Below are 17666 nucleotides of genomic sequence, written 5' to 3'. Positions count from 1 at the left end.
TTGTAAATGCCTCACTTTTCTATACAGTATGATAAATAAAAAAGTACAAGAAAATGCAAACTACTGTAATGTTGCTTAAGCCCCTAACTTATCTAGCTTCTATCGCTGAACATGATGTTTACTAAATGTACATAAAACACAAAATATTTTACAGAAAACATTGTTTGCTTTAGAGCTATATATTTTAAACATATCTGCATGATTTCATTAAAAAGTAATAAATTGAGAAAAGGTAGGAACTAGTTAAGACTGGTGTAGTGAGGTGGTGCAGAGATGAAGTATATCAAACCTGTTAATGTAGAAAAAGCTGATTTGTTTCAAAGCTATATTGTGCAAACTTCATGGATGATGGATATGGTATAAAGTTGAAATCAGGACAAAAGGTTAAGGCGGGGACATCCTGGTAAAGAAGGGAATGCATTTCATACAGTGGTGCTGTCGTATTTTCGTTTACAATCCTGCGATAAATCTGGACAGTTTGCTAATTTAATCTGCTTATAGTGAATAACTGCTCTGTCCTGTACAAAAGGGCAGATTTCACCATTTCAGCTCAGCAAACACAAGTAATAATAGTATTTAGCATTGGCACACTCTCACCAGGTTTCCTGGAAGGGTGGGGTGTAAAACTTGTATGATGCAAATTGTTGAAAATGGGAAACCATACAACACATGCATACACACCATCCTAGGCACCCCTCCTGTTCCTTCCCTACTGAAGCCGAAGGCACTGGTAAAATTTCCTGTCCCCTGTCTCCATCATTGAGTGCCACTCCCTCTTCAGTCAAGAGCTGCCTGAAAAATGGTCTCTGGATTTCTCAAGGCTTTCTCAAACAACCTCATTTAAAAGTCCTGGCAGGCACACAGACAGAAACATGAAGAACACCAAGCAGCACTTTGTGCCACAAAACTATCCCAGAAACGCTGAAAAGCACAAAGCAGCCCGATCCTTCAAGTGACCTTCCTGCTTTGTGATTTGCTGCATATTTTTTAGCATTTCATTTCAAGCTTCCTTTATGAGCTGAATCTTTGGGCAGAATCAGCGCACACCGACTGGCAGCCAGCAGGCTCCCCTTGGGTGAAACCAGCAGACTAAATAACGACAAAGAACTATAAATACCCCTCTTGTCAGTATCTCTGACATCAAACAGCACAGAAGAAGACACTGCAACAACTAATATAAAACAACACCGAGTTGCTGGTTAAATACGGAGTTCGGTGAAAATGTCAGCCGTTTGGCAGGAGGAAAACAAAGCAAACATTCACTATAGAGCACTTGAGAAACGGATGGATCTCGCTCATAGAGACAAACAGCTAAAATAGAGCAAATCACTTCAGTGCCGAGTAGAAAACACAGATCCAGAGAGACAGAAGCATAGGAAAAAGTAAATGGCCTCAAGCAGTGAGGAGTGGTACCACTCTCCTCCTGTTAGTGCTGCACAAAGCTCATTCTGTCTGTACAGAGGCCTGCTTGTCAACTTCTTGACACTTCCAGCAAACACTGGACAGGACTGACACGAAGGTGCTATATAGCTGATACATTACAAACAAACAAAAATAATCTGGCGGGTACTTTTAAAACCTATTGTTTTGTTTGCTTTTTATTATCTGTAGTAAAGCAGAGAAGAATTAATGATTGGAGCAAACATTGTGGTTACTTTTGCTTTTGGTTTTGATCACAGGTAAGGGAATGTCTATCAGTGTCTAAATAGAGATTCAATAAACATTTTATATTTGATTCCATGAAGTTCTTATATTAAGAGGAAAAAAAACACCTAAACAACTCTTAGCAAAAACAAAACAATCATCCCATTATATGCATTCACTGAATTCATATTTTAAATGGGACAGAACGATTCCCCCCGAAAAAATTGCAAAGTTACAGCTTGCACCAACTATCAGTATGTAGACGTTTCACTCCAGGGTTTCATTGTTCTCATGACCTTGAAAGCTGCTTTAAAAGACTCCACTTTTGCAGTAAAGAGTAGGAAAGTACTTTCTTCTACTGGAATGCATGGACCTATGTCTAGCTGCAGCTCTGTCTCCCCTTCAACAAACTCTCTGTTACCACCAAGGGCTTGAAGTGAGAAAGTTAGCCTCTTGCTCTTGTTAAGTGCTTCTGTGATTTGAAAATTGTGATTATATTGCAAATACAATAAAGCACCCAGCCCTAATTTTACTTAGCTGATTTAATTAATCAAATTTTTGCAGTAATCTGTGATTTTTTTTGCCTTAGAGTAAAAATAGAGACTCTATTGCTGTAGATTCCTTTATTTGAGACATTTGTAGATAGATCAGCTTATAGATTCTACCTCAACATTTAGTTAGTGCATTTAGTGATATAAGAATACAATTTCACTAAGGCTGAAACAATTAAACTGATTCATCGGGATATATATCGGTTATTGAAATAATTGTCAACTAATTTATTAATCAATTGTTAACAGTAGTATAGAGACTATAAAACATGCCTTTAACTGAAAGAGCGACCCACCATGAGAAATAATTATACCCAACAAAAAAAGTAAACATTTTGATTTAATATACGTCTTTTTTGTTTTAAGGAGTTAGAACTTAAGGACTTCTAGAAAGAGCATATTGACAGATGCTCTTTCTAGAACTCCTTAAGTGGAAAAATTTAATTTTCACCTGGTTTAATTTCGCAAAACGTCTTCTTTAAGCAACCTTTGGCCATCCGATTATTAAACTGATTAATTGAAAAGATAATCAACAGATTAATCATTTGCAAAATAATTTTTAGTTGCAGCGCTAAATTTTACATGTTTCAGGCAGTTAGAACTTTTTTTTCCAAACAAATGCGCTGATCAGACTGGTACATTATTGAAATTTGGTCCAAGCTGCATTATCAACAAGTGACAATCAGGGATACAAAATTTAGGGTTGTCAAGATAGTAAAATGTCAAACTCTATATCATTACCCAGAAAAATATTTGACACGCCGTACCATTTTGGATATGATGAAGATAAGACAATGACAAATATTTAAAAGTATAAAAATATTTTAATAAAAATGACAAATGTTGCTTTTTCAATCTCCGCATGGAGCATGCTTTCTCAGCAGAATTACAGATGCTATTAAATAAGTGTGCAATGAAATACAAAATAAAATTAAAATTTATCAAATTTAAAAGGAGAATCAGATAATCAATGGATCATTATCTTTACCTAAAACTAATAAGTTTGTGGTGATTTAATGAATTTAGAGTTATTCAGTTAAAAAAAGAGTAATAACAATTTTCGTCGCGATCACCGATTCCGGGAGCGGCCATTTTTGCCCAAATATAGTAACACCTCATTCCTGGCATCTTCCGGCAATAATACCAAAGGTTTTCTTTGGTATTATTAATTAAATCTTCAGATAATCAAGAAATCTAAAATTAACAACAGCAGAAATATGCAAACATTTGAGTAACAATATTAGCCAAAATTCTGGTTCTGTCTCCTTGAACGCCAGTCGGCAGCAGCAGATGGCCGCTCACACTGAGCCTGGTTTTGCTGGAGGGTTCTTTGTGTTAAAAGGGAGTTTTCCTCTCCACTGTCCCTACAAGCATGGTTTGCATGATTGCCTTCAAGTCAATGCAATCAGCTGGTTTTTCTTATATAGAAAACTTTGAACCAATCTGACTGAATGATCTGGTTGAACTGTTTCTGTAAAGTGCCTTGAGATGACATGTGTTGTGAATTGGTGCTACATAAATAAACGGAATAGAAAATTGGTGTACAGAGTTTGAAGACCAATACTTTTTAGAATATCAATATTTTTGACAAGCATTACTAACATTAGGCCAGGTACTTGCAAGTCTATATTGAAGCATTTCACTCAATAGTGGCTTAAAGGGCCTCAAACTAAATTCCTCTGATTTAGAGTCAGGTTCTTTAAACTTGCCTTTGGACCTACACACCTGAACAAAATCAATAAACTGCCTCCTTAGCATTACAAGTGTAACAATAAGTCACCCAATCATGAATACATCAATTAAATGATCAATGATTCAATCATATAGATGCAAAATGAATGCATCAATCCACCTAGTCATATTTAAGATACACATTTATTTTGAAATTCTTAAGGCACTAGACACTAGCAAACTGGTGCTTTGTCTAATCCAATGCACCAGCTTCCAGGAGGAGAAATATAAAACAAAAAGTGGGTCAGTGCAAGCTGTTGACACAATTTTTGTGTCTGCAAGTCACTGTTACCATGTTGGCCTCGGGTTGGATTAAGATACCAATCTTGGTGGATCCAAACAAACACAGAAACTTTGCTCACATCCACCTTGACAACAGCAGTGGCATTGCTTGTTTGCAAGCGGTGCCAACTTCTGCTTCCATTCCCGATTTAGACTGGTGTTGGAAACTGGCAGCAACTGTAAAGCTTCCCCTTTATTGTGTGCCAGCTCCCTGACTGTGTGGTGCCACTTCAGGGTCTCCATGACTGGACACAGCCAGCCCAGGCACTGACACTTAAACAAGTGGACATAAAACAACTTTACTGCATTTTTTATTTTTATTTTTTCAAAGAAAAGCATTTTGTGTAGAATTTGGCCACATTCAGGAATAAGATGTTAAGGACTAAGGGAATTTAAAATAAATAAAATTATATTTCTGTGTTTAAAACTAATAAAAGGTTAGTATTCTAATGGAGCAATAAATGTAGGTCATTATTATGAAGTTGTACCAACAAAAAAGACTGATCTGTGTGCTACACCACTCTGAAGATTTTTGATAAAATAATGAAAAGATAAGGACGCATTTTATTCTATTTGGCATTAAACTAAATTGTATCAAGTCGATCTAAGCATTAATTTTCAATGCAATTTGCAAACCCTTTGAATATAAGTGTGAATAACATCTGTGGGCATAATCAGCTCCTCAGCTAATGCTATTGATAAGTGAACCTGTACTGAACCCATTTAGGACCCAATATGTGCCTACAGAGGCCTAATACTAGAAACAGTGAGCAAATCAGGGCAGACAAATGATGCAAAAACGGATACAAACACTGACTACTGTAGTTAAATACATGTATTTTTGGGATGGAATATCAGAGTGTGTTTTCAAAACAAGGAATTAAGTCCCTCTGTCCTGTGTAATTACACAATAATGGCCTCAACTCTTTAATTTAGGAGCCTGTACGTGCTACCAGCTCACCGGGGCGGATCATTTCACACAGTGTGACAGGGTTAGCACAAGCTCATAACAAACATTAATAAACCAAGCAGTGCTAACCTCTGTGTTTGGGTCAACAAACATACTCCACTACCATGGTGAAGCAAAGCAACTATGGCTCTGTAAGCGATGCAACTGTTTTGTTTTATTTTTCTTATTGTGCAACAAGATTATAAAGATGACATCCAGGCACTGTGGTAAGTCATCACCGGATGTGCTAGGATTACAGATGCTACGGCTTCAGTCTATAGGTGATAAGGTCAAGTAGCAGCCTCTGATGAAAAGCTGCAGGTCTGCAGAGCAGCCTCACTAGACTGGGTCCACCCAAAACTTCACCAGAGCAAATGAGCACTGTCTGTAAAGCCACATGACACAAAAAGCACAGCAAGGAATGTCCCCTGCACTTTATTCTGCCAGTGAACCTATTTTAACAAAAACAAACTTAAAAAAAAAAGTCTTCCAAACTTATAACAAAAGATTTGAGTCAAGACGTTTAAAGCCGTTAAAAAAAGAAATCAGAGAAACCGCTGCACTGTTTTACACAATAAAACATCTGTAGACAGAACGCAAGCAACAGCCAAGGCAAACATTTAACTGAAGGCTCCTTCCCTCTTTTTGGTGAATTTATTTTTTTCATTCTATTCTACAGCACCAAATCTTGAAATCGTATACGTCTTTAACATCACCACTGTGGTAATTTATGATCTAATGAACAACATTCATCTATTTTGCCGTTTCACCCGTCTCCAATCTCTACAAATTAAAATAAAATCTTAGATGTTTCAAAAGTAAAATCACCCAAACACCTGAAAATCATTGTTTAGTCATTTTCAGCATCATGAAATTATAAATTCATCATGATAATAAATTTAATGGGCGGAAAGAGAAGAACATGTAATGGAAATGTTGTTCAATATCCTCATAAAGACATCTGGTGGAATTAATATACATTTACCTAATTAATTCTTATGTGTAATATGCTTCCAACTCTCTTTGACATTTAGGTCATAATATGTGTCCGCTGAGGACATCTTCTGTAGTGACTCACCATCCAACAGGCTGACTATATAATTGGCCTGAAACTTAGAAAATAATACTTTACCAATATTGCATTCAAAGTAGTTCTTTGAGGCATCAATTTTTTGCTCACAGGTAATAACATATATTTGGATATTTTTTGAAAAGCTTTACTTCAAACAAAGCAAAGGAATGCACCCTTTAAATGCCAACGATTTTTTTTTGTGGTTTTTTTTACATCTCGTCTGCAAATTATTCAGAAACTGAAAAGGCTACACTGCCAATAGAAAACAGGAAGGCTAAATGGAGTACATCAGAGTTATAAGGTTTTATCCATGAAAGCTTTTAGCCGCCCTTCGTAAATCTGAAGTTAAATGTAGGCACGACAATCTCAATGATTTCAATGTGGGGTGCTATTTAGCAACGTTAGCCACCATAAGCGATAATGAAAGCCAATGAAACCAATTTCAACTGTCAATTTTGTAACCAGTAGCTCTTTAAAAAGGGGTTTTCCCTCAAACAAAGACATGACGCTGCATCTAGGGCTGCACCTAACGATTATTTTACTAATCGATTAATCTGTTGATTTTTTTTTTTTTTGTTGATTAATTAGTTAATAATGGGATAGTAAAAGGTTCCTTAAATATTTTTTTACAGAATTACACCTGGTGAAACTAAAACTTTTCCAATTGAGTTTTTGGAGTCTCTATATTCCAGTTAACAATTAATTGTTTACAAAATTAGTTAACGATTATTTCAATAATCGATTAATTGTTTCAGGTCTGCACTTGATCCCAACATACTGTAAATACATTTTTACCACTTGTGACAGAAAGGCTAAAATGTATTCTCAGTGGTGGATTTGTTAAAGCACTTAAAGAGAAATTGAAATAGACTAAAATTAGTATTTGCAAGATTGCATTTGGAAATCAGTCACAAATTTCTGACTAGATGAGATTAAAAATAATGCTTTCTTTACCTGTGTCCTCGTCCACATCCTCCCGTAGTGATGGGTCTGTGTCCTCAGGGGACCCCTGGCCCCTCCAGCTTATATTGCCCATGCAAGAAGCCTTAATCCACAGCGTTTAATTGGGGTGATATTAATGGTCACGCTTTTTGAAAGTTCAGTCTTTTTGATCAACCTTGAGCTTTTACAGCTATCACTCAACTGGACTGCTGAGAGTTAGTCATGAATTCATAGGTCCTTGTGACCGTCCTCATTTGACTCACCCTCGTTACATAGCACCTCGCAGGAAAGAGCCACAAATAGCCCTGACAGAAGTCAACAGGAACTAAAAAGTATTGCTTTCATTCCAGAACAATGGTTTCTGAAAAGTAATCCATCAAAATTTTAAGGAATAAAAATGTTAATCTTGGACCAGATTGACACCCCATTACTTGCAAAGAGCGACGGCCACCTGTGTGAATAAATGACCACACTAGAGTGTAGACCAGCACGACTCTGTGACCTCAAATAAAGCATCCTCAGTGTCCTGATGCGATAAACGTTTCATAATCCTGCAAATGGAGCTCGCATCGACTAACAAATGAGATCTCTGAAAACAATCTTTACTGCAGTCTTCGTCTCCCAGGAAGATGTTGATGAAAAAGCAGAAGACTAAAGGACTTGAAAATATTCATGTTACAAATGCCTGACTGCTTCCACTTCCCATCGATCGCCTCGGCTCGGTCATTACCAGACGTGCAATCAATCCATTTCTCGACCCGATTCTCCCTCTGTCCTCAGCCTTGATTCCTCTCATCTTTCTCCACCCTCTATCTTTTCTCCCAGAACCATATTCCCTCCCTTTTCTTTGCTTTCCCATACACAGAACACACGCACAAAGAAAATGTAATTACAACACTGCTAAACCTATATGGGAACAGCAGGCCTCTCATTCTGCGGTAGAGGGAGGGTGAAAAGCTTGCTCCCATCAAACCCCAAATAATTGCAGCGTGTCAGACCAGGACCCATAGCCTGCCCTGTGCAACAGTGGGATAACTCATCAGCAATGTGGGAAGGCTAAGTTGTCTCGGGAAGCGTTTTGTAATCATAACTTCTTTAGCTCTTGCTCAGAGTTCTGGTGACTAAAGCACGCAGGGCTTGCTATTTCTGTACATCACACAAAAATATATTTTAGGCTTAAAGCATACCCGTCACCACTTCAAAAGCACAAAGCCATCTAAATAACTCACACTTCAGCCTTAACTCCAGGAATGCTAGAGAGTAAACTCTTTGCATTGCAGCTAAACACACAGATCCACACTCCCATTCTTTACAGAGAAGGGGGCGGCGGGGCATGCAGTCTAAAATAGGAAACTGATGGATCAGTTCCGCTGTGGCTGGTTACTACCGTCCACTGTCCAGTCAGAGAGGAGTCCGCAAGCTAATTTTAAAACTGTGTGATACTCCCACAGTTGTGTGACCAACGCTGATGAGCCAAAACTTGTGTCATAATCTGTCTCCATGGGGAAAAGTAATACAGATTTTGCAATAACTGGGGACAGATTAAAAGGAAATAGTAATTTGTCTCCATTCTGTTCCTGCTTTTATCAAGTTCTCCAAAATTTCACATCTCTACCATCTCAAAACTACCAAGAGCCGATTCTGAAATACTAAAAGATAGCAGTCTAACTTGACAGCTGGAATAGTGACTAATTAAGATGTGAATTCTAACAATCAAACACATATGAATAAGACTAGCACTAAAGATTAGGGATGCACGATATAATCGGCCCTAGGGCTGGGCGATAATTCAATAACGATATATATCGATCGATAGACGTGTGGCGCAATAGAAAAAAAGAGGGTCGATAAAAGTTCGATAAAAAAGAAACGTAGTTTTCCTTCCTTCTCATTGTAGCCTAGCATGTAGGTTTATGCTAGTCACTACTTCCTCCCAACCAATCACAATCGCGGACCCAGGCATGCCGTCACCAAGCGCCGCCCTCTCAAACCACAACACAGAGCACATGAAGATGTCGCAAGGAGAGGCGGAGGAAATTGTTTCAAAGAAAGGTTTTTGTAGTTCGGCAGTCTGGCAGTATTTCGGTCATGGCAAGTCGGACCAAAAACAAACCACAGTCATCTGGAAAATGTGTCGGGAACCAGTGAAAACCAGTCTGATAACGAAACCAACTTTTTTTTTTTCATCTCAGCCGCTCACAGCCGCAGGAGTACGAGCTGTTTAGGCCCCGGTGCGGCTCTCCTCCGAGGAACCTTCGGAAAATATATATATATTTTCAGTTCTGGGCAGTTTCCCACGTAGTTCTAACAATTGAGATAAAAATGCTGAGGGGCCACAAACTTCAAAGTAATAACTCAGGTTAAAGCAGGAAACGGGGGCGGCGATGGGGGGGCATTTATGTATTTGTTATATTTATGGTGGTCACTTTTCTGGTCACTTTAGTTTATTCTTTGTCAGTATTTAATAACATAACTCAGGTCTCTTAAGTTATTTTTCTTTAAAACAATTCTGTTATGGTTAAAAAAGTTGGTTAAATAAAGATTTAATTCGAAGTCTGTGTTTGTGTTTTTTATTAAAATTAAATCATTTAGCAATATTATAAAAAGTCCAGGCAGAGCTGCACATAAAATATGGTTTCAAATCTTTTCAATAATTATCGATATCGATCAATATGCATTTTTTTTTATCGATAAGCTTTTTTTCTATATCGCCCAGCCCTAATCGGCCCCCTATCGGTATCGGCCTGTATCGGCCTTAAAACTGAATATCGGACATCGGCCACCCCATCGATATTTAACCCGATATTTGATCAGCTTCTGAATTTCTAAAGTCTAAAAAAAAAAAAATAAAATACTACTTCTTCTTCTTCCTCAAAAACTTCTTTTTTTATTTTACAGACTAAAAAAAAAATATTGATACATTAAAATATCACAATATCTTCATATGCTGATATATTGCCATTTAAAAACACCATATCAATCTCTTTTACTAATGAAATATTGCTATATGTCATCGTTATGCTACGAAATCCCCCGAAAATTCTCGAAATTTTGCCATATTTTTATATGTTGATATATTGACGCGGTATCGATCTATTTTACTAACAAAACCTCACAAGAATTTGCAAAATATCACGAGAGTTTGTAACAGAACGATGAAATTTCACGAGATTTTGAAAGTAAAATAGATCGATACCGCGTTTTTAAAAATCTATTTGATATCAGCATATGAAAATATATTTGAGTATATTATTTTTCAAAGTGTCAGAAATGGATAACAAAACTGCTATTTTCAATGACTACTTATTTTTGTCCAGCGTTAACATCGGTATCGATATCGGTTATCGGCTACATGAGTTTTAAAATATCGGCATATCGGATATCTGCCAAAATTCCAATATCGTGCATCTCTACTAAAGATAAATTGATGCATTTTGGAACTGATCCATTGCAACAACATACAGCACAGACATAGGCCAGTTAACCTAACACATATTTTTTTTTAACTGTGGGAGTACCTGGAGTCAGACAATGGAGGGGAAGAACATTCAAAATCAACTAAGAAAGACCTCAGATCAAATTCAAACCCGGAGCCTTCGTGCAAGTCAACAGTGCATAGAGAAATATTAGGCAAACCATTACTAATATAATTGTTATAAGTGCAAGATTTTCCTAAGTCCTTATTTTAAAACCAGTATAATTATTCAATGTGGGACAGTGATTATGCATTGCCAAAAAAAAAAGTAGTGTGGAGAATATTTACAGTCTGGGCTGCTTTAGTTGAAACAGTTTTTTTTTTTATCAAAAAGGTGCTGAAAACAAATGGAACAAATGAAAAAAAAAAATCCTTAACAACCAATTTTAGCTCCAAATGGGCTCTATGCACAGTTCCACTACTTCCTGAACTGAAGGCAGCTCTTTGGTTTCCTGTCTTTTTTAACCCGATGAACTGATTATTGCAGGTGTGCCTGACTTCAACAATCATGGCCAGACACACCTGGATTAATGAGTTTATCCAGTAATGAAAGACAGGATACAAAAGAACTGCCTTAAATTCAGGAAGTAGTGGAGTTCTGCATCAAAAGACAATTACTTGTAAATACTATAAAATACACAAAGAGACATTACATAAAATTCACTTTAAAAGCCTGAAAACCTTCGAAAACCCAGTTTGGAATCGGTTTTTAAATGTTAGAATAGTTTATTTTATTTTTTTTTACATTAGCATAAGTTGGCTCAGTTATTCTATGGATATGAGAGGGTCATCTGAGTTTGTTGCAGTAAAAAGGCTACTCTTACCAGCTGATGGGAAACATCTTAGAATAGAAATTTGCATCACTAAATGGTGCTTACTGAGTGAAATCAGGACAAAACGTATAACATTTCAACCTGGAAATAAATTATTTTCCTGTTCACTAAATTGTTTAATACAACTAAGAAACTCCAGCCTGACATTTGCAGGTCTGTTATCGTACATTTCCTTTCGGTAGCCATCACAGCTCTGGAGAAGCAACTGATCCAGTAAGATCCAAACCTGGCCTTTAATAAAGTCAAAAAACTACAAAATACATATGCATGCAAAAGTATAATTATTTTTGATTACAAAAATAAAAGCTTGCATTCAGCTTACAACTGAAATGCTCACTTTGTGTTTGTCAATCTCAAAGCATTCTAATAAAGTACACTGATAGTGGTTGGGATAGGATAAAGACAGACTTCTTGTTTTTTCCCTTTAAACCAGTTTTTAAATGAGATATTTCAATATCAAAAAATACAATTAAGATATTCCATTATATTGCGCATTTCCCTTACTTACTACACAAAAGCTGATGGACATCAACTCAGTAAATGTATAGACCTGGAATAATTTCCACAGAAAGTGTTTATTAAAAAACATCTCATCGTAGAACTGAGGTGATGCATCTTGTGAACATTTCATTCCCATTCTATTTAAAAACTGCAAAACTGAAATGGAGATAAACTAAAGTTCATAAATTAAAACACTGTTTTCAATCTGATTCAGATGTAATCTATGCCACAAAAGAGGAGGATGTTTTCTTTAAATTTGTTTGTAAAATGGCATCTTAGAAAAATCCAAGCCTTCAAGGGTTGCCAGATCAAAACATTTGTACTCTATAACACTGACCATTTCAATAGATTAGCAATAGGCAGCAGCCGGTAGCTAGAGTAGAACCAAATCATTTTAGCTTCAAAAGAAAACTACATATGAGAAAAGATAAAGAAAAACACTGAATAGAGTAACCCTTGTTTGCTTGTTCCTTTTTATAACTTAAAAACTATTGGCAGATGTGCTGAGGATGAACATACTTTAAATGGTTATGTTCAGCTTATATTGCGAGTTGGCACACTTTGCAAAGAGAACAAAGTGTGTTAACCGACAAAAGTGTTTAAAATTTCAACTTGTCTCCACCCAGTCCACACTCCCTCAAGGAAATCACAGAACAGCAAGTTTGCAAGTCAGCTGCTCTCAACTTTTTGGGTAACACTCAAGACTCTGTATCTGTTTATGGATTACAGTCCTAACAGATGAAGTCATGCGGATACACGTGCAAATAACGGCTTCTCATGCTACAGTGGATAAATCAGCCACTTCATTTTTTTTTTTTTGTTTGTATGTTTTACATTTAGGATCTGATACCTAAATCAAGCTAAACACAACAGGTTCCAAAACCAGGTCACACTTGTGCTTACATCTCCGAGGAGAAAAAGTCTGCGACTTTAAGACACTGTTACCATGGTGAGTAAAGAGTGTGTTTATGTAGCCAGTGAATCTGGCCATTACTCTCCTGTGGGACTCTGGTGTTGGTGTGTTCACTGCATTGATAAACCTACACAATCTTTGCACTATGGCAACCATTTAAAGAAGTTCATCACACATCCGAACTTATGCAACTTGATCTTTAAAGTAGAGATGCTGCAAAAAAAACAAAAAACAAAAAAGCTAGTGACTTGAATCAGATGATTTCATAATCGATTAGTTATGGCTAGCGGTCTAATAATCAGAAACTAAAAAACACTGCCTTAAAAAAGAACAACAATCAAAAATAAACAATATAGGAGCTAGCTGATTGCACTGAGAACCATTTAAATGTGTGTGGAATTAACGACTGAAAGAAAATTAATCTACTGTTTTGTGTTTTAATGAACTGTTTGAGGAAGCAGCACAGAGGTACTGGAAGCTTTAAGAAAACTACAGGAAGCGGAAAAAAATTACAGTAAAACAGCAGTTTTACCACTTCTGAAAAGTAATCTGATCTGTTACAGTTCATGCTGCATTAGGAAATGTGTGCGGACTTTTGAGAGGATCACAGTTAGAGTTCATTAAATTTACAGGCAATCCACACTGGGTCTGGTTAGCAATCACAATAATCACTAAGATGCTATAGAGAGTTTGAAATGTGAAGTCTGCAGTCCTGTTGTTTGTTTTGTAATATCACTTGAATTATATTTTTTTTCTAACTAAGTCTTGCAGAATACTCTTCTGATACTGCCTCTGGTTCAGATATAAAGAGGCACAAATGGCACTTAAGGATTACTTTACATAGGTAAAAAATTATATACATACTCTAAGACAGTCAAAATCTGAAATCAAAACCTTGTGAGGTGAACATTGCATTTTCAATTGTGCCAAAGAGGCGATTTTGCAAACTCTTGTAAAGAAAATTAGATATGCAGCAACAAACCACCTTTGAGATCTGAAATTGTGGGTCAATTTAGAAAAAATGCTTTTTAAAATCGCTATAATAGTTTTACTGTGACCTAATTTATGAATCTAGAAAGTATTTTATTGGTATTTCCTGATTTTAAGAGAAATCTGAATGGGAAAACCTTGCTCATGAATGTAGGATGGAAACCAACAGAGAAGCCACCTAATAAATATAAATAGGAAGGCTTGGGAAAGCAGATGTGAGAGTCAGAAACTGCACTCCTTCAGACTTTTCATTTAGCTGTGACCATATGTAGTCATCTGTCCGCAATAACAAGAAAGGAATCGGAAACTTTTACGCCTGTGAGGAATCACTGGGTGTCATCATCCTCAGTGACACTCCCTCCCTCCCTCCCTCCTGGTTAATGGGGGAGACACCGGGCAGATCTGTACATCTGAACCGGGCCAGGCAGAGAAAGAGACAGCTGCTGGAATGGGGATGCAAGTGTAGCTGGCGGGTATAAAGTTTCCCTTCCCAAAGGCATGCATACCTAAGACGACCCTTGTTTGCACTCACGCTCCAGAGTGCAATGCAGTGCTTTATTTGCATACGAAACGAGCCACGCAGGCAGACACAACAAGAAACCATTGCCATGAACAAAATAAATAAATAAAATACATTCAAATAAAAACATGCACAGTGCAGAGATCATTTTAACCCAGCTACACACGGAGGTCCTGGGCGTGAACAAACTCCAGGTGTCGACGCAGCTAACGTTAGCCTAAACGGCTAGCTGCTCCCAGCCCCGATTCCTAACAAACGCGCAATAAATAAGGATAAAACGAGTAGTAGGAACATTTTCAGTAACGTGCATCCAGTTTACAGAATTATTCTGGGCCTTTTCTTCACACTTAAAAAAAAACGCTTCTGAACGCTTTTAAACAATTAAACCGAGACATTTATGGGACTGTTAGGGAAAACAGACTGGTTAAATGCCGGTAAAGTCCCCTAAGAATCATAGCATCTTTATTTTTAGGATATTTTTCATTTCATGGATGGTAAATCAGAAAAAAAAGCGATTATGTTACAGTGAAGCTTTATTACCAGTTGGATAGCCGAGAAAAGAGCAATCCATGAGGCCCAATTAAACCACCATTTATACTGGACACATCCATGCAGCGTTTAACCGGAGGATTTATGAATACATATCCCGGGTTATATCCATCCACAGCCCCACTGTAACGACCGAGTTGTTACACTATCCCAGGTTTGGAGCAGTGCGCTTTGATTCCAGCCCGGGTGAGACTTACCTTGCTTGCTCTCTATTTTTCTCGACATTTTCGTCGCCAGCAGCAGCGGCAGCTGTGATCCCCGCTCTCAGTTCAACAAAAACGGTAGCTGCAGACGAGCCTCGCCGCGCGACTCCTCCGATTATTCCCTCATTTTCGATGTCCCGCCTCGTCCATGAGATGATTCCGTTGGGTTTGAGGCGTTGTATTTACAGGACAGATACATTTGTACGGTTAAAAACGGTCTCTGTCGGTCTTCGGGTGATTTTCACTCACTGGGTATATACACACACACACACCCGCGCGGACGGCACACGTTAATGCCCTGATCCCAGACTCTGGAATAAGAAGAAAAAAAAGGGGAAAAAAAAAAAAAAAAAAAAAAATCTTATGGAACAGTACCCCCTGCTGGTAGGAATTAACAACGTGTGCGTCCTCAGCGTCATTGGTCTGTTTTTTTACTTGAACATAAATAGATGTGGTGCTTATGGAGTAATTTTTTTGCATTTAAAATTCCCTCGTACATACAAGGCTTTATTGTACGGAGAGAGGATTAGGGCCACTGAAAAAAAGTTACTGATTTTTAAATTTTATTTCAGTTTAATATGGGAAAAAAAGTCAGAATTCTGACATTAATCTCAGAATTCTGACTTTAATCTCAGAATTCTGACTTTTTTTCTCACAATTCTGACTTTTTTTCCCCTCACAATTCTGACTTTAATCTCAGAATTCTGACTTTAATCTCAGAATTCTGACTTTAATATCTGAATTCTGACTTTTCTTTTTCCCATATTAAACTGAAATAAAATTCAAAAATCTGTTACGTTTTTTTCTTTTTTCAGTGGTCCTATTCTCTTCCGTATTACTGGGTTTCACCAGAAGAAAGAATATTTTAGTTTTCTTATTGAAATAGCAAAATAAAACAAACACAAAGATAATAAGGCCTATTTAGGTAAGAGTATTTACCTTACTTAAGCTGACATGTGCTTTGAAATACGCATATATATTCCAATTATGGCCATTTAAAGATATCATTATAACCCCAGAGAAAACACCTACAGGCATCAATCAAAATGTTTTTTTATTAAATTGATTTACACAGTTTTTAACAATATATTTACATTTAGAGAACCTGTAATTGACTGTAATAGTATTCCCACATCAGAGTTTAGGGTTAATGAAAAAAACAAAAACAAAAAAAACAACAACAAAAAACACTGTATATTTTCTGGTCTACATCACAGGTTTTTATTGCTGCATTTTCTGCATCGAAAGGTCAGAGGTTTTTGGAACCATGTTTGAAAATAATGGTTTTAAAGGTTTTTCTTTAAAAGCACACAATTCTCTAAATTTCTCTATTTATAATATATATGTTGAGCACAAGACAATGATGGACACTCATTGTTTGACCTCATAGAAAAATCACATTCTGAAGACTTAAAATTAACCTTAAATGTCACAAGATATCAAATACAGATTGGACCAGTTATTAAACAAAGCTGAAAAAACACAAAGCAATTTTATGTTTTATTTAAACAAAAAACTAATGCACATCTCAAACCTCGGTAATGACGTAGGAAGAAATTATGTGAGCATTATCCTCAGTCATGGCTGTACCCCATAGTTAAAACAATTTATTTTAGAATTTAAGAATTTTAAAAGGAAAATCTTTTTACGGCGTCAGTTTTTAAAACAAGGTTTCACAGTAACAGACTAATGTGTTCCCACTTTCAGTGCTGGTGTGCCCCATGAGCTTTTACCCCAGAGCAGCAATGCATGGAAGGTGGTTGAAGTGAGACTTTTAGTTTGTGTTTCTATTGATTTAGATGAAAATTTGTATTTTTACAATGTTTTTTCTATTTGTGTTGTTCTATGCAAGATGTGCGAGGAATTACATTCATGAAATATCTGCACACTGTCCAATTAAAAAAAAAGAAAAAAAAAAATCATATGGAAAACAGCTTTTATTTTACCTTTAATGTTTCCACCTCTTTGATCTTCATTAGTATTTTCATGTGATATGAAAATCCCTCTGGGAGGACTTGAACAATCTCATAAATTCTAGCTTCTTGAAAATAGTTCTTACTATCAGTCTCCATAAATACTTTATTTCATTAAATAACTGTCCTTTTTCCTAAATGTAGATAAGCTACGCTGGTTTTCTGCTAAGAAATTTTCTCCGAACAGATTGTACTTGATTAAACTGGCAAAGGCCCCAGCTGCTCTTTGTGCAATACAATTGCATTAGCTCTTGTTATATTTTTGTTGCTGCACTTTTTCAACTTGAAATGGATTAGAAAAAAAGTCATTGTGTAATGTTTCACATTGCACAATAAACAGGAAACTAAGCCATTATCAAACATAAAGCTTCCTGTAATGAATCCCATTTTATCTATCTGCACTTATATCTTCATTTGAACAATTACGCAATGTTTTTTTAAGCTGTTTTTTATATCATCACTTGCTTTGATGTCTAGAAAATAAAAAAAGACATTGATTGTAGAAAGAGAGCAAAACATCTGATTAAACTTAGATTTT

The 17666-nt window shown here is 36.6% G+C and overlaps 1 protein-coding gene across 8 annotated transcripts in view; it reads right to left on the bottom strand.

Annotated features, from left to right (window-relative positions):
• The window catches only part of rapgef1 (Rap guanine nucleotide exchange factor 1), a 47763-nt gene extending 32305 nt beyond the window's left edge, over positions 1-15458 (bottom strand). For 2 of the 8 annotated variants that reach the window (XM_015382723.1, XM_015382721.1), the window contains exon 1: positions 7184-7892. In XM_015382723.1, coding sequence (XP_015238209.1) covers positions 7184-7265 — 82 coding nt within the window. In that variant the 5' untranslated portion in view covers positions 7266-7892. Of the gene's footprint in view, positions 1-7183; positions 7904-15149 lie in introns of those variants that run through there. The other 6 variants (XM_015382722.1, XM_015382720.1, XM_015382719.1 and 3 more) reach the window with 6 other exon arrangements.
• Between the last annotated feature and the right edge of the window lie 2208 nt (positions 15459-17666).

The sequence above is a fragment of the Cyprinodon variegatus genome, unplaced genomic scaffold, assembly GCF_000732505.1.
Source record: "Cyprinodon variegatus isolate N-32 unplaced genomic scaffold, C_variegatus-1.0 Scaffold264, whole genome shotgun sequence".
NCBI classification, from domain to species: Eukaryota; Metazoa; Chordata; class Actinopteri; order Cyprinodontiformes; family Cyprinodontidae; genus Cyprinodon; species Cyprinodon variegatus.
This window is presented reverse-complemented; position numbering and strand designations above follow the sequence as displayed.